The sequence below is a fragment of the Paralichthys olivaceus genome, chromosome 14, assembly GCF_024713975.1.
Source record: "Paralichthys olivaceus isolate ysfri-2021 chromosome 14, ASM2471397v2, whole genome shotgun sequence".
Classification (NCBI taxonomy): Eukaryota; Metazoa; Chordata; class Actinopteri; order Pleuronectiformes; family Paralichthyidae; genus Paralichthys; species Paralichthys olivaceus.
The window spans coordinates 22,649,208-22,673,423 of NC_091106.1; the positions used below are offsets into that span (position 1 = coordinate 22,649,208).

The window sequence follows — 24,216 nt, forward strand, 5'->3', positions numbered from 1 at the left end:
TCAACATCTCCACATGAAGTACACGTCACATCATCCATCACCTTCACATGTGCACTGCAGCATTTCTGCTTCTATGCTTTGTTTGTGTCACTTGTCAGTAATAACATGAGTCTGCACCACGGCCTGAGATTCTTCTTCTTTCATATGAGCGTCACGGTCAGTTAAAGAAAAAAAAAGATTTCATGATTAAAGTGGTAATTTGAGTTTCTGTGTCATGTTTCGATGGTAAACAGCAAAAGATCTGCGTTGAATTGAAGAATCTAGAGCATCTTGTTAGTTTATACTTTAGTTTAAGTTTCACAAATGACAAAATACTCGATGTTTTGTCTCGTCAGCTCCACATGATCACAAGTATCAGGAGGAGAGGAGCAGAGAGTGTTTGGTAGTGTTGTAAAGTTATTTTCACAGTAAACAAAGATATTCAATATTTTTGGATCTACATCAAGCACACTGGTAATTCCTAAAAAAATATTTTTCTTTATTCAGAATAGAATTTTTGTCTCATTAAATTACTACTTGGCCCTAATACTGCATTTTACATTTTATTTTTATTCGTGTATTTGTACTTCTACACCCTGATCTAGTCAAATCTCTGTTTTGCACTTTAAGCAACATGATGTAACTCTTACTAAGCAGCAGGGTTTATTTTTCTCCGATGAGACGAGGTACAGACGTGCCGTCGTCTTTATTCACAGCCTGCGATGTAGAAACACTGATTGCAGTATTTGTGAGACGTGCTATTAAGAGAAGGAAACACTCCACTCTGACTTCACTGCAGCACAAAGGTTTTCTGAGGCTCTGGTGAAACAATTTATGATCATAACCGCAGAATTCATAAAGTGCAGTGACACGTCTTAAAAGTGAGAATCCCGTGACCAGACCATATATATTCATCAATTTTGTTTTTGTCTATCTACTCTGTGTTCTCTCTCAGTCCTAATGCAGCACTCAGGCTGCGCTTCAATCACTTTGCCACCGAGTGCAGCTGGGACCACATGTACGTCTATGATGGAGACTCCATTTACGCCCCTTTGATTGCCGTCTTCAGGTAGGCACCTGCTATTCTGAACAGGAGCAGAGCTGAGGGGATGGAGGGGGAGTATGGAAATGACTCAGATGGCCTTTGGCAAAGCTTCAGAAGCACCAACAAATCTGCACTCGTGCTGTCAAATGGCTCCGCAAGCAGGAAAACAATGGGCCTCGTAATTACCATCGTGCCACAAAACCACGATAACAGAAAGAACATATTGCAATTACTCACATCAGCACTGAAAACCTCCTCTTTGTCTGGAACCTCATTGCATATGTTTTTTCCCCTCACAGGAGAATCTATAAGCTCGCGGGTAGCGTCTCTTTCATTTGACACAAATTCGTTGAAATCAGTAATAAACCTTGATTTGCAAACCTCCCACTTTCTCCTCGGCTCCACGGAGGTTTATCTCCTGTTGAGGGTTTAGTTGCTCCCACGATACGAGGGGACTAATTTGGTCTAATGCAAGAAAGGAAGAGATTATCTTGGGTGTTAATATACACAGCTGAGCCTGGTTGAGTGTTATTATTCCCAGTAATCTTGCATTATTCAGTATAGATTGGTTGGAAACCAGCTGTAGATGTGGCAGGGAGGAGGTTTTGACTCATCATTACGGGAGAGAGTAGATTTGCATTGCATTTATTAAAGTGCATGGCACTCATGAGAAATAGACAGGATGGACCAACCAACCAACCCCCCCCCCCCCCCCCCACTGAAAAACCTCATCAAAAAACATTAAAAAAACCAGATGCGAGTCTGCTCTGCGACGTTATTCCACTTTAATGCTAATCACGTCATTTTTTAACAGGGTTCCTGAAATGGGCTCAGCTTTCAGACCAGCATTTTAAAATGTTTTTTATTATTAGTATTTGACTTCTTTTCTTTTCTCTCTCTCTCTCTCTCTTTCTATTTCTCAGCGGTCTTGTCGTACCAGAGAGCGGCGGCAATGAAACGGTGCCAGAGGTGGTGACGACCTCCGGCTACGCTCTGCTTCACTTCTTCAGTGATGCGGCGTACAACCTGACCGGCTTCACCATCACCTACTCGTATGTCTGATTGTCCGTCAGCTCTATCGAATGAAATTACTTCACCCTTTCACATTGACACCAGGGATGTACACGGTGCACTACTAAGTTACTGCATTAAGACACATTTGATCATATATTAAAAATCATATTGCCTTTAAATTGTTCAAAACATGTTACTAACGACAACAAAGATATATTTTTTGAAATGTATGAATATTTCATAATCATCTGTCAATGGCAAATTCAAGATTTGTTCATATTTGTAGAACATTTCATACTTAAACTGTCTTTTATTTCCACATAGGTTAGTGAAACTTCTCCCAAGTTATTCAGCTGAAGAGATTTTGTTTTGAGAAACATCAGGGAGATGAGTGCCTGAATATCGTGAAAGCATCAGACTCGTTCCTGGTTTCCTCACTTCCTCCAGAGTCTCGTGTGTAGAAATAATGTTTAAGTTTAGACGACGTCACCTCCGACACAAACCAGACTGCTTTATGACACCATGAAGAACTGAGTGATTTGTGGTCGGCTGGACCGAGGACAGCTCGTACAGTCACAAGGCTTCAAGGCTTTTATATCACACACACACACACGCTGAGGGAGGTTAAGGTTGCCATGACGACCATCTTGTCACATCAGCCAATCAGCTCAACTAAGAGATGACTTTTCTGCCTCTGGTCCTTGACTCCTCTCCTCTCCTCTTTTTTTTTCACCTGTCTGCCTCTACGACAGAGAAGCAGCATTTAATCATGTGATTATGATGTAATTCAGGCTCCAAGGTTTTAATGTCTCATGTTTTCATGTCTTTTTTTGTTTCTTCGTTTCTCTTTCTCCACTTTAGCAGAAAGGAGATTTTCTGTATTTATCTTGTGCTCACGAGAAATTAGATTTCACTTTGCAGTTTCACTCACACACTCACAGAGACACACAATGACCTCAGTTAGTATAAATGAAGCCATGTGGGTATGTAAATGAATATCTGTCCCCTCACAGTCTCTGTTTAACCTTGAAGAACTTCCTGGACATTCTGTCTAATTGTGTCTCCCTCAGGATAAACTCTTGTCCCAACAACTGTTCGGGTCACGGCAGATGCAGCACAGCGAACTTGGCCTCTGGTCGAGTGTACTGCGAGTGCGAGGACTACTGGAAAGGAGACGCCTGCGACATCTCGTACTGCAGAGACAACTGTGGCAGCCCGGACCACGGCTACTGTGACCTGACCGGAGAGAAGCTCTGCGTCTGCAACGACAGCTGGCAAGGTAACGGAGCAGGGACGAGGTGGAGGACTGAATTTTGTTGGGAAATTAAAAGAAAAGACAAGGACGAACTGAGGGAGGTTGAAGAGAGACCTCACTCCACTGAGCCATATATTTCCATTCATGGCTCAGTGGCCTGGATTCTGTATTATTCACAGATCTCTACATGTTCATTTGGTCATGAACACTTCAACATACTTCAGTATGATAAGAAGTTACAGTTTGATAAAAATAATTTTTTATTTTTATCTATACAGCACTTTGAGTTTAATTTCCTGTATCAAAGGTGCTATACAAGTTTATTATGATTATTAACTTTATATTTGACAGTCAGTGGGCTGCTCTTAAGAATATTTATAAAAAAGGACCGATGCAATTAAACTTGCTAATTAAAAATATCCTGAATATCTCGTGCTGATTACGCAGAATCTGCTGCAAGGTCCTCGACCAGTCACGAGTCATGATGATGAACCTTCACATGATCATCTATCATATCTACACACGTTATTCATCTTCAAAACAGAAACCACATTTCCCATGATGCCGTTCATAAACAGGATCTGTGTTGTTCTGTCAATGAAAGGGAAAGAGACAAAGGGAGGAGCAGACGTCTTCCTGTTTACACTCACATTATTATTTTTTATGTTATAACAAATAAGATGTAATATCCTGGGAAATCTGAGAGCAGCGTAATATATGAGGCTTCATTATTTTTTTTTATGTTTCATTTGTGAGCTGCTCTCAAAACAACTTTATGATCCGTGATAATACTTTTTACAACTGTTTCAAAAAACAAAGAACATTTCTTGATGCAACCTGTTGGAATTGAAAAAGGAATAAAACTACATAAATATACATATATTTTTTAAATTAAAATATAAAATATAATTTGGACTTTTTAAAATAAGTCTTTGCTTATTTTATTTTTTTGGCATAAATTATCTTTTGTTATTTTTTATTATTTCTTCCTTACCTTTCTTGGTGACGTCCATTGAAGCGTGGGATCATGGGAGTTGTTGTCCTTAATCATCAGTGCAGTCAGCTTCTTCCTCTTTGAAATCGATCAATTTTAATAATCCAGGAGGTTTTAATGATAAGCCGAATTATCCGTATAGAAATCACCTTCTGTGCAACGAATCACTGGTAGAAAATATTCTATAAAATCCCAGATAAAGCCGTTTAGAATAAAAAATCGTAATTTTCCTAACGATGTTCGGCGCAAACATGGCGTCCCGCGTGGGCCGCGAGCTCAGAGTTGCTCAGGTTGTTTCTCTGATAACTGGAGAACCAGACATTCAGAAGGTTTTTATCACGAGCCGAATGATCCACAAAGGTCTTCAATCCTTTTGCGTGATCTTAGCTAACTGAGTAAACGCGCTAACAACACTTTTTAAAGAGGTTTCATTTGAAAACTATCGTTTCTCCAGCGCTGTTCGGCGGATCCACGAAGCTTTAACGTTTACTTCTCTCATAACTGTAACATCCGGAAGTCTGGAGGTTAAAATAACACTATTATATTATATAAACTAACTTTCATACTTTAAATCACCAGGTTCTATAAAGTTAAATCTTGAAATGTCATTTAAACCTGAATAAAAACTCCATGTTTACAGATTCTCTCAAAAACCCTACGACGCTGACGCATGCGCAAAGGGGGCGTGACGTCACAGACAGGTGATTTAATGCCTGTTTGAATTTTTACCAGAAGATTTTCGATAATAACACAAATCAAGATAGAGTTCATATACTTCATTATAGATTCTGTGTGGTTATTTTTATTAAAGACATTTAGAAAAGTCAACATATCAAACATCTGTAATAAAGTTTAAATAATTAATTCGGACGAATGGGAATAAATTAAGAATCTTGAAATGTTGATAATGTCCTGTCCTGTAGTTTGTGTCCAGCTGTGAAATGAAGCAATATTATATGACAACGAGATGCTGTTTTAAATGAGCCCAGACCTTCTCGTCAGATGAGAGGGTGAAGCTGTGCCCTCTCTTGGAACAACAGTGTAAGCACAAATACAAACTGCTTGAAATGAGTGAAGTGACCTCCAACCCCTGAAACATCCATTTTATGCCGTTTTAAATAATTGTAGCTACATTTAAATGTCTGTGCTGTTCGGCAGTAAAATAAACAACAGTATTAATGAAGAACCTGGTGTACTTTAGTACATTATTGAAGATAGTTTCCCCCAATGTTTTATTACAAACTTTTACCTTCACCAATTGATTTGTGGCCTGAAATTCAAAATCTCTGGCATCTTAATTGTCTCTCACAAGACGTGCGGGTAAAAATAAAACAATAAATAGCAGCACCGAATGCAATCATCTGAAAGTTTGAAACGTTAAATGATGAATCTATCTGTGATTTGTTTGAAATGAAAAACGTTCAGGACACAGACACACACTAGTGTCATTGATAGTGATAAGTGTGTGATAGTTACACACATTAACTCAAAATGTACACAAATTCAAAACCACATTTCATACGATTATCTTATAGATGCAAAGATGATTCCTTCACTTCTTAATATTCGTTTCTGTCTCCTAACATTAAACATTAAGGTTTTAAATGTATTGTAAGTGATGTGATCCCATACATTATGTAATATAATATATATCATCATATTATATTATATTATTATATCATTAAACAATCTTTACAGGATAGTGATTGAAATATTGCAATTATTCTGGACCAAATACAAAATATGTCACATGTTTAGACATTAAACCAAATACAATTATTATTTTTATTTGACTCATTTAAGAATTGAACAAAACCCTGTTTTAAAGAATAAATAAGATTTTGCTCTAATGACAGGTTTTAACTCTTCAATGTTCTCCTCCATGAGCCAAGATAAAATATAAAATCTGCAGGTGAGGACATGAGTGTGTGTGTGTGTGTGTGTGTTTGTGTGTGATAATGAATCAGGTGAACGCAGCTGACTGAGACAGTGCAGGTAATAAAGCTGCTGGTCGCCACGGCAACCGCCGTCTCACAGCAGAATATATGTTTTTGTGTTAATGAAAGGAGGATGTTCTGCCATTTGTCCTCCTCTGCCCCTCCATCCCTCCTCTCTGCTCATCCCTCCACCTCCCCCATCCCCCCCTCTCTGCCCTTCCCTCCACAGAGACATGTACAGTTCACAATCAGTGTCTTTCACTGGTTGTTTCTACTCATGTTTGCACATCGCTCTCGTTTGTTTCCTGCTGAATACGAAGCATTGATCTGCATGGGGCCAATAAAATGACAGTATTATTTGTGTGTGTGTGTGTGTGTGTGTGTGTGTGTGTGTGTGTGTGTGTGTGTGTGTGTGTGTGCAGAGTTGTGTAACTCTGTCTAATCCTTTAAAATATCCGTATATAAAAATAATCCAGTTATCTCTTATTCAAACAGTAATTTATTGATGGTCCCTGATATCAAACCTCAAACTGACTAACTTCACTGAACTATGGACTACGGACAGAAGTTACTGGAAAATATTTTCCTCTTTTATCCTCTGAACATGAGGCACAAATAGAGAAGTTAACGTTTGTGCTTTGTTCAGTTAAACCTGAAATTAACTCAATAACCTCAGATCCTGATGCATGGAGGCCCCAGAGCTGTTTCATTAAACCAGTAGGGGGCGCCAAAGTCTCAAAATTAAAACTTGACCTCAGAATATTTCTCATTCCTTTGACGAGCTCATCTTTATTTTTGTGTATTTGTTTTGTATGCTTGAGGCTTTTAAAAGATAAATCGGATGTCTCTGTGCTTCCTCACTCCTCTTCCTCAGGTCCAGACTGTTCTCTGTCTGTTCCGTCCACCGAGGCCTTCTGGACGCTGCCCAGCGTCAAACCATCAGCGCAGTCGTCGGGTCGAGCGTCCCATCAGGCCCTGCTGCACTCTGGGCTCATGTGGGTGGTGGGAGGCTACTCCTTCAACTACTCCAACTACCACATGGTTCTCAAGTAAGTGTCGGACCTGTGAAACTGAAGGTCATAAACATAACATAAACTTGTTCTGCGATGACCAACAAACTTTTCTGATATCAAAACATTTTGTCATGTTGCTACTGTGGAACAACGTCTGTTCTTCATCTTATAGAGACTTTTGTTAACATTTGGTTTCAGGCAGCAAAGTCGACTGTAAGTGTATTTGAGCTTGTTCATCAGCCGTGTTGAAACGTCTTGCTCTGTTTCTTTTCTTCGTGCAGCTACAACCTGGAGAGCAGTACCTGGGACGCGGTGCCTGTGAGCAGCGGACCTCTCCACAGATACGGACACTCGCTGGCTCTGCACCAGGTAAAACAGCGGTGGCTCTGACATTACAGTAACACTGCACAGGACAAGTGTCTGAGGCGGTAAAAGTACAAAAATGCAAAACAACGTGATTGAATCAAGGCAGTTTTTGTATTTGTATAGTGATTTGGAAGTTGGATATCTGAGGTTTTAGATTAGAAATCCACTTATTTCCCCCCTGAGTCACTTTACCAGTGAGGACATGAGAACACCTGAATCATCCATGTGTCCCTCTACCGATCCGTCACGTCACGGTGTGCAGCATCACATGATGCGTCACTGTCCAGATTCTGGGGCACCTGCTCATCGTGTGTGGAGGAAGTGATTCAGTGAAGGACGGCAGAGAGAATGAAGACAAATGTGTTTTCCTCCATGACGATGCTGAGATCTGAGCCAGAGGACGTCGCAGTGTCCGACGGGAGATTTGTTGAAGGCAGTAACTCCGGCTTGTTTACGGCTCCGGCAGCTCCAACTTCAATCTCACACAGGAGAAGGTTTGAGAGGAATCACTTTGTCACCTTCTCTTGAGACGTCTGAGACGACGGCAGCAACAAGAACATGCATGTTTTACTTTTATCTCACGGGGGAACAGAGACGTCCAGGACGACTCTTCACCTCCCACACGTCCGATCCCTCTAATGTTAAAGCTGCTGCTCTGCTGACGTGCAGATGTGGAGTAAAGTTTAGTTGCTGTTGCTAAGTTACCATGTGTCATGCAAAGCTCCGCCTCTTATATTTCTGACTTTTTAGCACCAGATCGTTCTTTAACATCCTCGAGCAGAAATCTGTTCCCTGCTGACTCAGCAATTTCTTTTAAGTACCTTTTAAAGGTGTTCCGTTATCGTAGAGCGCCTCCTGCAATAACTTCAACTTTAATTTACTTTCAGAGCTGTTGTCACTTAATTCTGATCATTTCATGACCTACTTGTTTTAATTGCTGCCTTGAGAAGCACTTTGTAATCTGGACTTTCAAAAGATGTAAAAGGTGTCGCTTGAGATAAAACTTTAGAAAGTTTAAGAAGTTAAAATGTACATCGGGCAGCCAAGCTAAGCTAACCAGCTGCTACCTGTGAGTAGTATTGTGAATATAGCACGTAGCACATACTGATATATCGATCTATATCTATTTATACATGAGGAGACACTCACTCCATGATCATCAGGACTTTCTTGCTGTATCTTTTGTTTAGAGTATCACACTCTGACCTCTCTGTGCTTCTCCTTCTGCAGGACGACATCTACATGTTTGGCGGGAAGCTCGAAGCCGGATCCGCCAACGTGACCGACGAGCTGTGGGCGTTCAACATCCCCCGACGCACCTGGTCACCACGGAAACCCGCCCCGCCTCCTCCCTACGCCCTGCAGGGACACACCGCCCACGTGGTGGAGCTGTCCGGCGGCGAAGCGGTGATGCTGATCTTCTTCGGCTACTCGCCGGTTTTCAGCTACATCAACAAAGTTCAGGAGTACAACATCGGTGAGTTCAGCTGCTGAGTCCGCACACGTGCTCCTCGTGTTCCTGACATTTGTCTAAACATTTCAACACGGGATCACAACGTAACACAACTCTTTGTGGAGATGTTTTCATTTGCTTTGATTCTGGAAGGAAGGAATGAGATGAGGGGGCCATTTTTTATTTGTTTGTCACTGACGCTGCTTTTCTCAGTTGTTGTTCCAATGAAGGAAAAAAAACACTCACGTAGTTCTACAGTGAAGTTGTTGTTCTGATGTCAGCGTGTTCGTGTGCTTTAAAATCACAATGTTGGAAAAACAACATGAGTTTTATTTAAACAACACATTCAGCCCTCTGTACATTTTACATATGGTATATAATTATATATATTTACACATAGGTATATAAATAAATACATTTTATTGGCCATGTCTAAGTATTTTTAATGTTCGTATATTTCACCCTGATCCAGAGAACGTGCAAATTTGGCAAATTTGGCAAAACTGACAAATAATTTTTTCTTGTAATTTGTACTAAAGTATTGTTGCACATACTTGGACCCTTCCTGTCGGTTATTTTATTGTAGAGTACTTATATATTGTTGTTTATACACAGTCTATGGTCCTAACCCTCCATGTACAGACATACAGCTGCTGCTTGTTGCGTAGCCAGTAGATGGCGGTGTTGTCCAGCTCTGTGAACCTAAAATCTGAGAACACACACACACACACACACACACAAACACACAAACACACACACACTCATTAAGAAGATGTGCAGAAGAAGACAATGATTAATGAATCCTCTTCGTTCCCTCACTTTCGCTCTGTTAATCCTCCCTCTCTCCCTCCATCTCTTCTTCTTCACCCCCTCTCCTTTATCTCCCTCTGTCTCTCTCCTCTCAACCCCCGTCCTCGCCCTCTGACCCCCTCCCCACCTCTGTCATTCCTCCTGCTCGGCCTCCGTCATCTCCCTCCCCTCTCACCTCCCTCTCTCTCCCCTCACCTCTCCATCACTTTCATCCTCACCCACCTCCGCCCTCCTCCCTCTGACGGTGTCACGGCTGCACCGAGCGTCATCGGGCCTCAGAGGCGGCGGTGGAGACGGAGATGAACAGAGACGATGTGTAAAATCTGAGATAAAGGGATTTAATGAACACTCGGAGAAGCAGGTTTGCAGCAATTAGCTGCCAGGAGTGAGATAAGAGTCGACCTTCTTCCGCTCCTCTCTCCCTATCTCCCTTCTTCCCTCCCTCCCTCTCTCCTTCTCTCTATCAGTCTTTCTCTTGTGGTTTCCTGCTCCTCTTCCTCTCTGGGCCTGTGTCCTGTTGTCGGCTCCTGACTCTCTTTATCTTTTTTCTTTTCTTTTCTTATTTTATATTTCGGTGAAACTTTACAGACACACTTTAATCAGTGATATGTTTCAATATCAGATTTTCAAGACTTATGTTGGGGTTTGAGATCTAAAAATACTTGATAACAGTAAAGCAGCAAATTAAATAGTTTCTAATATCATTTAATATTCCATCAATTTGAAACTGTTGATTATTGGATATGTGCTGTATCATCTCATTTTCATCTATTTCTCCACAACCTTAAAAAACGTACAAAACTTATCACGCATGAAAATTTATGTCTGAAATGACTCTCGGCAAATAATCCCGTATAACAATTTTTTTCCAGGTTGTTTTGTTCCTTGAAAATGTGATAAATTTGGGAGTGAGAGCAGAAAACTGATTATTATTACATGAGGGTCTTCACACCGTTCGGTGCTCAGGCCTCACAACAGATAGATATTGAGTATTTCATGGAGAGATTCTGCCTCTGAGAGGTTTCCAGCTCCTTTTGTGTCTCAGCTCCTCGTGGTCTCGGGGGGGTGTCCTTCCAGATGACATTTTCTCCGGCTTTTGAAGTTCCTCCTCCTTCCGAGGCTTTGTTTGTTGTGTGGTCTTCTCTTTTTCAGACGCTGCTCGGCTGATGTAATCCCTGCCTGTTTTTAATAAGATCTTCTGTGCACCCACATTAATCTGTTTGCATCACACTGGTCTAATAAAAGGCTTTTAAATTCAGTAAACTCTCATTTCCTCTGGCCCCGCTCACTGTTTGGCTCCGTTCTTCTCTCTTCCCTCGCTCCATCTCACCTCCGGAATTAAAAGTGTTTTTTGGCACAATAGTGAAAAACCAGACTTGCCAAAGCCTCACAAACTTTTCTTCAAGTGATCAGCTCTTTTCTGTTCTCTGTGTTTGTGTGTCAGGGTCGAACTCGTGGCAGGTTGTGTCCGCCGGCGGCGCGGTGGTCCAGGGAGGATACGGCCACAGCAGCGTGTTCGATGAGTCCAGCGGCTGCGTGTTCGTCCACGGGGGATACAAGGCCCTGAACAACAACAAGTACGGTCTGGTGGACCACATGTACCGCTACCACGTCCACACCAGGACATGGTGAGAGCTCAGGGAATAAAAACTTAGAAAATCTATTCTACATTTGTCTGACCGCTGATATTGTTGATCAAGCTTCATTTTGAAATAATTCTTCCACCTCGTGCCTTTAAGGAAATTGTGATAAAAGTTATTTCACTTTGAATTACGTGTTAAAACGAAGCTTGTTTATTTAAACTGTGAAGTGAATTAGCAAATTTACGTCATGGGGTTTTCTCTCATAAACAATGATGCAATTCAATAGTGTAGTTCCTCTTAATATATAAATATTAACACGTTCTATTTTTTTGTTTTACACATAAGACAACAGCTGCGATGATGTTTAAAATTAACATCTGGGCCAATCAGAAAGCAGAGATGAGCTGAGTGTGAGAATAGAAGGAGACAGGAGGTGTGACCTCGGACGACCTCGTGCTGACGGATGAGTGAAAGAGGAAGCTCGCCTCCGTCAGTGTCTCCTCTGGAATCCGCTGTCGGAGTCAGGAGTCACTTTGCTCTTGAAATTCCCAGACGGAAACCTCTCTGGTTATGTCAGTTGTTCAGTAGATGATCTCCGCTCCGTCAGCAGAACGCTGGAGGAAGTCTCGAACATCACGTCTCTGTGTGTTCGTCCGGCGTCAGGTGGCCTTTAGCGAATAAGACTTTGTCCACACAACTTTTATTCTCGACGTGTATTTGCAGAGAGAACCGACAGATTTAACGAGTGACAGATATTGAGTGAACATGTTTCCAGATCGTGATCAATTATTTCACTGACCTCGGATCAGTTTCATCAATGACGACGTCTCAGTGTTTCCCTCTCAGAGCTGAGAAGAGAGAGTCTGTGGTGAGAGTCACTTTGTGCTGGAAATGAAGACGCCACAGAAAGTCCCCACAGTTGGTCTCACTATGTGACCTTTGACCTCAGAGGTCACACGCAGCAAACTGAGACCTCCTACCATGTGTGTGTGTGTGTGTGTGTGTGTGTGTGTGTGAAGTATGAAGGGGCAGTCACCACGTTAGAGGTCACACACTTGAACACCATCAATAACATGGCACCACAGAAATAAAGTCACGCACACAACTGAGAATTAACGTGTGTGTGTGTGTGTGTGTGTGTGTGCAGGTTGATCCTCAGAGAGAGTGGCTTGGCGCGACACCTCCACTCGGCGGCGCTACTGAGCGGCACAGTTCTGGTTTTTGGGGGAAACACTCACAACGACACGTCGCTAAGCAACGGAGCCAAGTGTTTCTCTGCTGACTTCCTGTCGTACGACATCGGTAAGAACAAGTCTTCATCACAGAAGGGCTCTGACTATCTACTGGAGTATCTACTTGATTTCTGTTTACTGTGTGTGCTTAGGATTGGGGGAAACATTGAGCAGGGAAGTGTGTGAGGTAGAGGAGTGAGTGAGGAAGAGGAGTGTTTGAAGGAGAGGAGTGAGTGAGGAAGAGGAGTGAGTGAGGAAGAGGAGTGAGTCGGATGCTGCAGTGCAGGTTGAGAGTCTGGATGATGAAGGATCCCATTACAGGCCACTCAGTCCCGCCACAGACCAGATGGTGTGAGGCTGTTTTCACCACATGATGGAGAGAGAGAAATGGAAGAATGGAGGGAGCGCTGGGAGAAGAAAAGAGGGATTACACCAACTCTTGACATGGGGGGGGGGGGGGTTGACTGCAGGGAGATGAAGAGGGAAAGAAAGACAGATGTGGGTGAAGATGGCTGACTTCTTACAATAAGGAGTGAAACACAGATGGAAGCTGAGGTGAAGCTGCTGCGTCTGCGCCACAGTTTTCAAACCACTAAAACTCAGACTCAACTGAAGAAAAGTGTAAAAGTAAAAGTGGCGTCTTAGTTTGGACGAGGTCGTGGATTCAGAACCAAGAGGTCGGGACCTGAGCTGAGCCGGATTCTGTCACAATGTGTTTTTTTTGTCTTGGAGTCGGTCGGGATCGGACAGAAACACATTTCTCCCTCTGCAGCTTATGACGCAAAGTTGACGTCTGCAGTCAAACACAGAGCGTCCCTCTGGTTTCAGATGTGTCCCGTGCCTCATTGACTTCATCTGCATGTCCAACTTTCAATCGTTCAGCTTCAGATATTGGTGGTGATCATTCATTGGTCGCGGCCGGGTTGGAAGAAGGTTTTGGTATCTCAAGTAAAACCTTGAGGTGTGGGTAAAAACTGCAGAAACAAAGGTTTACAAGTTGTATTTTTTCAAATAGATAAATGATCAATATTTGATTTCCCTGGTTTTATCCCCGCTCACCTCTTTGCTTCCATCTTTCTCGCCAGTCTCTGCTGTGAATTATAGGAAACAGAGGAAAGTATCAGGGAGGACGTTGGTGAGAAATAGACGGCGGATGTGAGGAAACAGATGGAACGAGAGCGCAGAGCACGGCGGACGGAGCGGGAGAGAAATAAAGAGTAAATGAAGTAGGGATTTAGGGAGATAAAGAGCAGCAGTGAGGAGGGTGAGGGAGAATAAAGACAATAAAGGTGTTCCTGGTTAGAGCCGAACATAACCCTGTGAATAAAAACCAAATTCACAGGTAATAAACAATGAGGCTTTTGTTTACCGAGCGTCTTTATGAAGTTGGGAACGACGTCATGGTGAATGTGTTGGTAATAAACGTGTCTTTATAGATATCATCATTTATTCATCGTGCAGATCCGCACAGGTTTGTCATCCAGCAGCCAGATCGCTGTCGCACCGCAGAGACAGAAGACAGAAGAAGAGGAGGTTAAACTCAGACTTAAGAAAGAGTCTAAACCTGAGAGAGGTCTCACAGCTCTGGCTCTCTCTCTCTCTCTCTCTCTTTCATTTTTTCCTCCGTAGTTGCTCAACTTTCAAACTTGCATTTCTTTTTCACCTCTCTACTTTTATATCGTCTCTCTCTTTCTCTTGCCAATAAAAAAAAAAGCCAATTTAAGAAAGTCATAATCAGTCAAAGCTATTTTTTTTCTCCAGTCCTGTATAAATAGTTTTTTCTTGCTTGATTTCCATTAAAACATGAATCTTGTTGTGTCACACTATAGTTTTTAAAGCGGAATGTATATTTTATCTGCTTCAGTTAAACGTCTGAAGTAGCTTCGCTTCCCCGGTTCACATTGTTTGGAACAAATTTGCTAATGTTTCATTGTACAGATCATTTCATTTTTAACCACTTTCCTGCAGCTTTATGAGAATTTTGCAGATATAAATTAATAGCTGTTATAATTTGGCCTAAAATGATGTGGAGTTAATTAAAAGGGAAATAGAGAAAAGGCTCTTGGTGCAGTTAAAGCTGTAATGATGTTTATCATGATTGATAAATTCAATGATCTAGTGTTCAGATGGGAAATAGAGTCACTGGACTTTTCTTTGAGAGCAGCCAATTATAAACAAAAGTTCAAAATAACTTTAACAAAGATGTCAAACAAGTGACGTCAAGTGAGCTGCCGTGTTGAAGCCTTCCGTTCGTCCTGCGCCATTTTAAATAAACACTTTTATTTCTCGCAATCGTCATTCTTACCTGCAGCGTTCAGTAAAAACATTTTCCCATCAAAGTCTCCTCTAATTAAATCTTATAAATGTTTGTCGCTGCGGTTTTTAGTTTGAATTTATTCCAGGAAAGCATTTGGAGAGATTTCCTCTCCTCTCCCGTCTCCTCTGCCCTCGCTCGTCTCTCTGGGAGATAATTAATTAGTTGCACCTGTGGAAGTCGCTTCTCTCCGTCCCTCGTCGTGTCTTCATCGCTCCTTCGCTCCTCTCTTCCTCCGTTCCACCGTTCTTTCCCTCCCCCGCTCGCTGCGAGCACAGGGGGGCTTCGAGCGCTAATTTGTTTTTGTTTTGCCGCGCTAACCTTGGAGGGGCGACGCGGTGTTATTAGCTTCTCCCGCTTTTCTGCTGCCACACATTAGATTCAGGTCGACACGGAAGGCACTTTTCATTTGGATTTAATTCTCCCTCACCCCCCTTCAACCCTGCCTCACCCCCCTCCCTCCCTTCCTCCCTCCCTCCTCACGCTAATTAGATTTGGGGAGAAAATGAACTCTGATTAAAACCACGGCCCTTTCCAAGTTGACACACCCCAGGCACACACCCACACACCGCTGAACAAACACACACCTGACTCACACACACACTCACACACACACTGTCACATGGCTCCGCTGACTGAAAGGCCCAGGGCCGGCTGAGAGCTTGTTTGGAAGATGTTGGGAGATGTGATATATTAGAGGAGCTGCCAGCGGCTTCTGTTCAACCCTCTTCCTCTTCCTCCTCCTCCTCCTCCTCCTCCTCTTCCTCACTTCCTCCTCCTTCTCCTCCACCCTTCTTCATTAAGACCTCCATTAGCTCAGATCAGATCAAACTGTCAATCACCCCAGCCCGCCCGCCCGCTCTGATCCAGTGTCATAATTCCTCTCTGTGTCCCAGCATGCATTATTAACACGGATTTTCTCATATCCTGACAGGAAATTAAAATCTGTTTTGATGTGTGTGTGTATGTGTGGGTGGGGGGGGGGCTGTTTTCTTCTTTTTACTCTGCAGGTAGAAGTTTCTTGAGATGTGGTTTGTGTGTCGGGTTGTGTAACTTTGAGTGGTCAACAAGTTGTTCACCTCCACATTTATAAGGTGCTTCAACACACGACACTGTTCTCACTCTGAGCTTCGGGCTGAGACGCTATCTGCATTATTCCCTGAGTCACAGCTGCCCACAGACTTTCCCCTGAGTCCAAATCACAAACCTGCAGCGATACAATAACGAGGACATTTCAGGACTCAATTTTCATGTGTAAAATCAGGGAATAGACGAAACAGTTCTCTAAAACAAGTAACAGTCAGATTCATCTATAAACAGCTTTTAGTTCCAGCCCTGACATCATGTTTGTTCAATGCTCAAAATGTAAACGATCAGTTATCTCATTAAATGGAAAAATCTTAGGATGAAGAAGCCGTACACGTAGAAGACGAAGACGTCAACTTTGAATGACGGAGGAGAGCCGGTGTGGACGAGCTGTAAACAAACACACTGAAGATGACAAACTTCTCAACGTCTTAATGTTCCGTAGTGAAACAGACTTATTTCAGCGCTCAGAGTGCCAGAGTTGTCGATTTGATGCAGAGACTTCCAGGTTAAATTAAAACACAGACGACACAACATCTGTGTCCATATGCAAGATGTAGAAATAGATTCTGCAGGAATATTACAGATTCAAATCCCCAGAGCGACTTAATGCTAATTTATACAAACGCATCACCAGTAGTCAGAAGGTGGAAATTGGACGAGTCTGTGCAACCTGAGATTATTCACGATGGCACAGACTTCAGCAGTGACAAAGTTTTCTTATTTCAGTAATGTGCGTGTAAAGTAAAGAATCTAAGAATAACACTTACATGAACTTAGGTAACAGCGCAGGAAAGATGTGAGCAGTACTATTTATTTATTATGCTACTTCCTCCCACTCATAATGATCCGTGACAGTCAGGGGCGAGCTAATCGTAACCAGCTCTCGTCTGCAGCATCTCAGATTTGAAATGTTTTTATAAATACTTTTTAATCTTTTACTCTATAAACTTTAATATTTCAGCTAAAATTGTATTTCAGTAGTTTTTGTGAAATGCACATTGATAAAGGTCAAAACATCAGGACGTCACACTGGAGGTGTTAACATGAGGGAACGTGTCAGGAAACGCCATCGTCTCATTCACCTCTTCAAGGATTTTGTGTTTTCACCCCCGTCTGTTGTTTGGTTGGTTGATTACGCAAAATATGAAATGTGTGTGTGTGTGTGTGTGTGTGTGTGTGTGTGTGTGTGTGTGTGTGTGTGTGTACCACAGGTGTCACTTCATGTAAACACCACAATCAACATAATCAAACCTAATCCCGAATGCGGTCGCCTGAATATTCGTCTCCATGTGAACAGATTTGTTAAACTGCTGTGGCTCATGTGGTAGAGGGGGCGGTCCACTAGCTAGAGGGTCGGCAGTTTGATCCCCCTGCTTTTTCCAGTCTGTCCTTCAACCACAACATTGTCCCTGATGATCTGCTGATAGTGAACGAATGTTGTGTGATAGACAGAAAAAATCAGCCAATTACCTTTTACCTGAAAGACTGAACTGAGGGAATAAACATCACCGTCGCTCTGGTTGTCATGTGAATATGACTGACCTTTGACCTCTTCTAGTTATGAACTCATTACTCATGTTGATTAGAACCCCTCCTCCTCCCCGTCTCTCTCTCTCTCTCTCTTGTCCTCTGCCTCGTCCCTCGCTCTTCAAGAAGAACTCCCAATTAGCACGCGGCTTAACGATGTCGTTAGCAACCTGGTGTCCCAGAGCCCCCGACTCCGTTTACGTTTAGCCAAGGCTCATCCGGCTGAATGGGACCTTTTAGACTAACACACACACACACACACACACACACACACACACACACACACACACACAAATTAATTTCCATATTAAAATAATGGATGCACGTCAGGGTCGTTAAAACATCAGAGTTGTAAAATCCAAGCAGTAAAACACACAGAGCTGATAGCTGCAATGATAACGAGTGAGAGGTGCTTTATGATGAAGGTTTATGAAATCATCTTTTCCTCATCGCCGTTGTTTGATGTGAAAAGGTACGAATAATAATGAGTTCTTATCCTCCTCCATGTTAGCTGATGGGACATGGACTGATGAAACTCAGACACAAACACAGGCTTAACATCTGTGTGTGTGTGTGTGTGTGTGTGCGTTCTCCACAGCTTGTGATGAGTGGTCGATCCTCCCCAGACCATCGCTGCATCGAGACGTCAACCGCTTCGGACATTCTGCTGTTGTGAGCAACGGGTGAGTCCAATATCTCCCTTTGCTCCGGAGTGGCTGCCTTGCTCAAGGACACTTCAGCACTGAACTTTCTATGTGATTCTCAGATCTGATTAAACCTGGTAAATAATCTGTTGAACATCTGAGTTCATGCAAATAAACTCCATCTGTTCCATGACTGGATTATTCCTCGGTACATTTTTACATCTCCTTCATGTCGTCCTGCTGCGTCCTCTAAGATTTGGAGGCGTCTCCGTCGACTTTCTTCTCCGTCGTCTCAGCTGTCGGAGAGACGTCGGTTTTTTACGGATTGATCTCTTCATCTCGATGTTAAATTTAGTTTTAGTTCCCACTTTCCTCGTCACGTCTCTCTCTCTCTATCTCTCTGCTGAAAGAAACCGAGGTCACGTCTCCTCCACTTCATCTCTGCGTCTCTCTTGTCTATATGTGAATATTTCTCCTGCTTCACACTCGGCAGCCTCTGAGTATAAATACAGTTTGTATATATCTGCAGAAAGTATTTCTCTCGTGCTGTTTTCAGACGTGAACATTCAAGTGAGGAGTCAGGGACACGAGGCGGAACGTTCCTCTCGCCGACCCCGCGACTTATTTGAGAATTTTCGCCAAATCGTTCGTCTTTCCAAGTTGTTTTCAAATCGTAGGTTTTATATGCTCTATAATACCATAATAAAAGATAAATATTAACAAATATAACACGGATGACACAAGAGTTTCTCAAAAATGTGAAAAAGAAAATGTTGTGAAGCGACTCTCTCTCTCTGACCCTTTAACACCGTTTATCCACCAAACTTTGAGCAGAGAAATGTCGTCTTTCAACTTCAGACTTCAAACCTCTTTGACTTCAGCTCCACTCAAACCAAAGTTCAGCTTTATTCTGAAAGGTTCCCTCCTTCTCTTCTCTTCTGTGTTGATCTCTGCAGGCGTTTCTTTTACAAAACTTGTTGCTGTAACTTTTGTGTCTCTCCCACATGTGTATCTGCAGCTGCATCTGTGGCCTGAGTGATTCTGTGTAATCTCTCGTATCTTCCTCAGCTCCATGTTCATCTTCGGAGGTTTTTCCGGCGTCCTCCTGAACGACGTGCTCACCTACACCCCCCCGTCATGTCGGGCCTTTTCTAACCCAGCCCTGTGTGCTGCCGCTGGGCCGGGCCTTCGCTGCCACTGGTTCAAAAGTAGATGTTTTCCCTGGGAACCAAAACCGCCTGACCAGATTCTACCTGCCGTGACTTGTCCCTCACGACCTGGTGACGTCCTGTTTGCCAAATCTGCCGCGTCATGCCAATACTTTCTGTCGATGGTCTTAAAGCCTCTCACTGTCACGTCAACACTTTGAAATGTACAGAACAACCACAGAGGAGAGTTTTCGTTTTTCATGGAAATTATAATTATCCTCCGGTATTTGGCCTTTCAGGTTAGTTTGCATAACATAATGATGGGAACAGAAGGTCACTGCTGCAACAATTACCTAATTTTAAAGTAATTAGGATTCATCCGAACCCTCCTCCTCCTCCTCCTCCTCCTCCTCCTCCTCCTCCTCCTCTCTTTGTGCCAGATGTAGTCGCAGTAGTTTTCCACATATTCTGCTTGAGGCTGCAGGTTTAGGTTGGAACTAATTATGATAATGATTCTGTCAGATTTAAATAGAACAAACTCACAGATGGATGGATTGATGACCTTGTTAATTGTGTGCCACTGAAGATCACATATCTTATCTTATCTGTTCCCTGGAACTGAACCCTGAGGTACACCGAGCTTAACGACTGGACGTTTTTACTTGAGACAAAGAATTTCCTTTAATATGAAGATGCGTCACATATCACATTTTTCCACAACAACACAGACTTTCACAAAAATCCAACCTGATCTGTTTGATTGTGTTAATGTGTGTGTGTGTGTGTGTGTGTGTGTTGTGGCCTCTTCCAGACAGCACAGACGAGCAGTGTTTCCGCTTCTCGGACTGTGCGAGCTGCACGGCCAACACGTGGGGCTGCCAGTGGTGTGAGGACAGGAAGTGCATCTCTTCGTCCAGCAACTGCACTGTGGTGAGTCTTCACTTCAGTCCGGGGTCCGAGGGGTCAGAGATTCCTCATCTCAGAAACACGTCGAGTTCGAGGATTCTGTTTCCATGGAGCATGAACGTGTCAGTGTCCGTTAGTGACTGTTTTTAAAAATAGACGTAGACTCCAGGTCCGGAAGTTAAAGCCAACGCAGAAGTGCTTGAAACTTGTATTCTCTCTTATGACCAGTAGAGGGCGACTCCTCTGGTTGTCTATAGAAAATGACCATAAAGCGACCACAGTGTGATTGACAGCTAGAATTGTCCAATGGGAGCAGGTGGAGGTGGGCGTGGAGGCTTGAACATACTCATCATATTAGTTTAAAACATTAAATCTGTCAAACACATTCAATTAATTAGAATTTAAAATACTCAACATACTAAATAATTAAAGGTATTTTTCTCTCTTTTTACTCCCAAACCTGCTTTTCTCTGTCTTTCTTTGTACGTTTGTCTGCATGTTGCTTTTGTGCACTCGACTTGATATAAATATGAATGTGTGTGTGTGTGTGTGTGTGTGTGTGTGTGTAGCTGACTCTGGAGCTGGCCCAGCAGCATGGCGGCGCTCTGTCTCTGTCCCCCCCCCCATCCATGTTGTCTGAACATCAGCTGAGCTTGTGGAAACACGGAGCCAGGAGGCGGGGTCATGTGTGTATCATTTGATGTTGTTGACACTTCCTGTTCGGCTGCAGGTCGGGTTGAATCAGGGTCAGAGGTCAGAGGTCAGAGACTCTGCTAATATGAAAATTGAGGGAGGTCTCCTTGACTTCAATAGAAAAATCTTTATGACTTAGTTAGTCACTAAATCTAGTGAATCCAGATTTTCTTCACATGTCATAAATGTCCTGTAAAGTGTGGAACTCCTTCAAAACAGAGGAACGATTGACACGTTACGATTGATTCACTTTGTCAGGACGAACCAGACGGAACGTTCTCGTAGATAAAGTGTGTTCAACAAACACTTCAACAAAACGTCCATCTCAATATAATCTGTTCCTCGTATCGACTCCTCTCTTCACTCTGCTGTTCTGTTCGGCTGAACTTGTTTCACTCAACCGTCACTTTTTATCCATTTTATCTCTGTTACACGTTGCATTGATTTCTCCGAGTTTATTACATCGGAGCTGATATTGTCTCTTCTGTGTGTGTGTGTGTGTGTGTGTGTGTGTGTGAAGTCGGTGAGAGACTCGTCCAGGTGTAAACGTCGGGAGGAGCAGGAGTGTTTCCGACTGGCCAACTGCAGGAGCTGCTCGCTAAACGTCAACTGTCAGTGGGATCAGCAGCAGCAGGAGTGTAAAGCGCTGCCTGGTGAGGAGACGCACGTGCACACAGATGGAGAGAACATGCACACACACACACACACACACACAGTGGAATTCTCAATACCCACAATTTACAGTTCGGACGTGTCCAAGCTCGAGAGAAAACGAACCTCACATTAACCTGGTGGGAATCCCGGTTCTAGCTTTGCATTCAGTCGTACTGCAGAAGTCAACAGATCCTGTGTTTGTTTGTTCTTTCTCTCCGGATATTTGTTCAGAACACGACTTGAATTTAATTCTTCTGAAACTCATTTTATTCTGAGGAGGAGAAACTTTTTTCGTCTATAAGCTGCTTCCCGAGTCAGGCGGAGGAATTATGCAGCAAACATTTAAACATGATGAGGAGCCACACGCAGACATTTACATAAACAGCTTCTCAAATGCACCAGTGCATAAATGTATTGTTTCGTAAAAGCCGTGTGGATATTTCTGATAACGTGCGACGCTGGAGGAAACGCAGATGATTGATTATTAAGTGTTTCTGAGGGAGCTGTACTTATTTCTTTAGCTGTGGAAGAAGCGTTGTCTATTAATAAAGTGCAACATGCACACTGAGCTTCAGAGCGCGTTCCCACACGACGGCATGTTTTCAGTCTTCACATGTAAACACCCTCACGCATCCGTGCAGGCATGTGCACGTTCAGCACACACAGAAATACACCCTCCACCCAGCCGCACGGAGAAGTAGGCCAATTAAACGTGTTTACTGGATGTTCTGGAAACTGTTTTTTGTCGTCCGTCCTGTGCAGCCACGTCTGAGGGCAGAGGAAACGCCGCTCGACCCCGTTTCCTGGCGTGTAGCCGAGGTCTAGCTCGCTGGTTGTGTTGAGAGCGTTCGTGGCTGCAGGCAGAGGATGGCACTGTGCTTGCTCCCTTTATTCTGTCCGCATCAAAGCTCCGCAGACTCGCACATTTCTCCTTAACGGTTTGTTGTGAACCATCGCAGAGTTTAGACGAAGAACACGGATATTTTTTATGTGTCTCCTCGTTCCTAAATGTGGGTTATTTGTAGCTTAGAGGTATTTAAAGAGGAGGAGGCAGGGTTTAAACCTGTAGCCAGCCACCAGGGGGCGATCAAAATGATTTGGCTTCCCTTTTGAGGAAGTGTTACGTCGTTCATCTTTATAAACGGTCCATGTTCCTGACTCGTCGTACTTTTTGTGATGTGTTGTATCATATTGAAAATATTGGAGACATCCATTTGTGTCAAAACAAGTCGCGAAACAGATTAAAATCGTACATCTTTGATATTTACGTCAAGCGCTGATATTATTGACGTTATATTCTCCGCTCTGGCAGTTTTATTCTGACTTTACACTGACACACACACACACACACACACACACAGCACGGCACTCCATTTCCTGGTTATTAACGTGCACATACTGTAGCTCCAGCCCCGGCAGCATAACTCTCTCCATATATCTTGTTTATTCTCCACAAGTGGGAAGATAGAGACAGGAAGGATCCGTTCTTCTACCTGTTTATTAAAAGAAAAATACTTTTTGCAAATCATGATGAGGAATTCATGTCGTTAGGGCTTTTGTGCAAAGTAAGAAACTTTTGTCAAGTTTCCCATGTTGCCCAGTCCGTGTGTTTCCGAGGGAGTAGATAAAGTTTGTGTGTTTTTCTGCGACTGTCTGTTTGTAGTGTTGTGTTCTCTTGTCCTGCGTCGATACATCTCCTGTCACTTCTTATTGTTTGTGTTCATGTGTCCGCGTGTCCTCGTCGCACCACAATGTGACACTGGTCTTCTCTGGGCCTTTAACAATAACACATGTGGAGTGAGAAGCCAATAACATGAAGCGTTCTTAAGACGTGTGTTCTTTTTGGAATTCGTACATTTTGACCTGAGGACACTTTCCAGTGAGAACGTGGTTCAGGTGAAGTTGTGTCGTAGAAACTCTCTCTCTCCCTCAGCCGTCTTTTCTTCAGACACCATGTTATGAGTAATTACTCCAAGTGGCCTCTCTGCTTTCACACAAAGACCGTCACTGAATCTATCTATTTATTTTCCAGTTCCCTGCTTCATCCGTCGCTCTCCTCCATTACGGCTCATTTCTGTTGCTCTGGGGTAAAAAAAATAAAGACAGCAGGTATTTTCTCCTCTGTGGCACTGAGAGCTTGGCGATGGAAGCCATTATGGGCCTGTGAACGTAATCGCTCCTGGAATCCAAAATAAACACAGCGGAGGCAGAATGACTTTTTCTTCCCTTTCATCCTGACAAACCGAGCGGCCTCTCCACCGCTGTGGCGTCGACAAGTGACCCTGATGAGACCAGCGAGAGCGAGTGTGCTTGTGAATGGGAGAGCGGCCTGCCAGTCTTACTCAGCCTTTGTTAATAGAATCCTTCATCATTACACATAATCACCGTCTTAAAAAAAAAATCCCATGTGTTTCTCAGTTCTGGGAATTCTTCTCGTTACTGACTCGGCTCAGTACAAAGCAGGAATGTTTTCTCTGATCGGAGAAAATAACAATTACATCAGCCTCTAAACGCAGCATAATAAGATAATATATAAACCACGTTATCCAGAATGAATTCC

General features: G+C 43.0%; 1 protein-coding gene across 4 annotated transcripts in view; it reads left to right on the forward strand.

The window, feature by feature from the left end:
- atrnl1a (attractin-like 1a) overlaps positions 1 to 24,216 on the forward strand; it is a 160,011-nt gene that overhangs the window by 27,783 nt on the left and 108,012 nt on the right. For 3 of the 4 annotated variants that reach the window (XM_069539280.1, XM_069539281.1, XM_069539283.1), the window contains exons 3-15: positions 935 to 1,048; positions 1,948 to 2,076; positions 3,109 to 3,317; positions 7,099 to 7,273; positions 7,519 to 7,606; positions 8,834 to 9,080; positions 11,311 to 11,494; positions 12,597 to 12,751; positions 18,210 to 18,294; positions 19,324 to 19,535; positions 20,215 to 20,333; positions 20,879 to 20,995; positions 21,523 to 21,655. In XM_069539280.1, coding sequence (XP_069395381.1) covers positions 935 to 1,048; positions 1,948 to 2,076; positions 3,109 to 3,317; positions 7,099 to 7,273; positions 7,519 to 7,606; positions 8,834 to 9,080; positions 11,311 to 11,494; positions 12,597 to 12,751; positions 18,210 to 18,294; positions 19,324 to 19,535; positions 20,215 to 20,333; positions 20,879 to 20,995; positions 21,523 to 21,655 — 1,967 coding nt within the window. The remainder of the gene's footprint in view (positions 1 to 934; positions 1,049 to 1,947; positions 2,077 to 3,108; positions 3,318 to 7,098; positions 7,274 to 7,518; positions 7,607 to 8,833; positions 9,081 to 11,310; positions 11,495 to 12,596; positions 12,752 to 18,209; positions 18,295 to 19,323; positions 19,536 to 20,214; positions 20,334 to 20,878; positions 20,996 to 21,522; positions 21,656 to 24,216) is intronic. The other variant, XM_069539282.1, reaches the window with a different exon arrangement.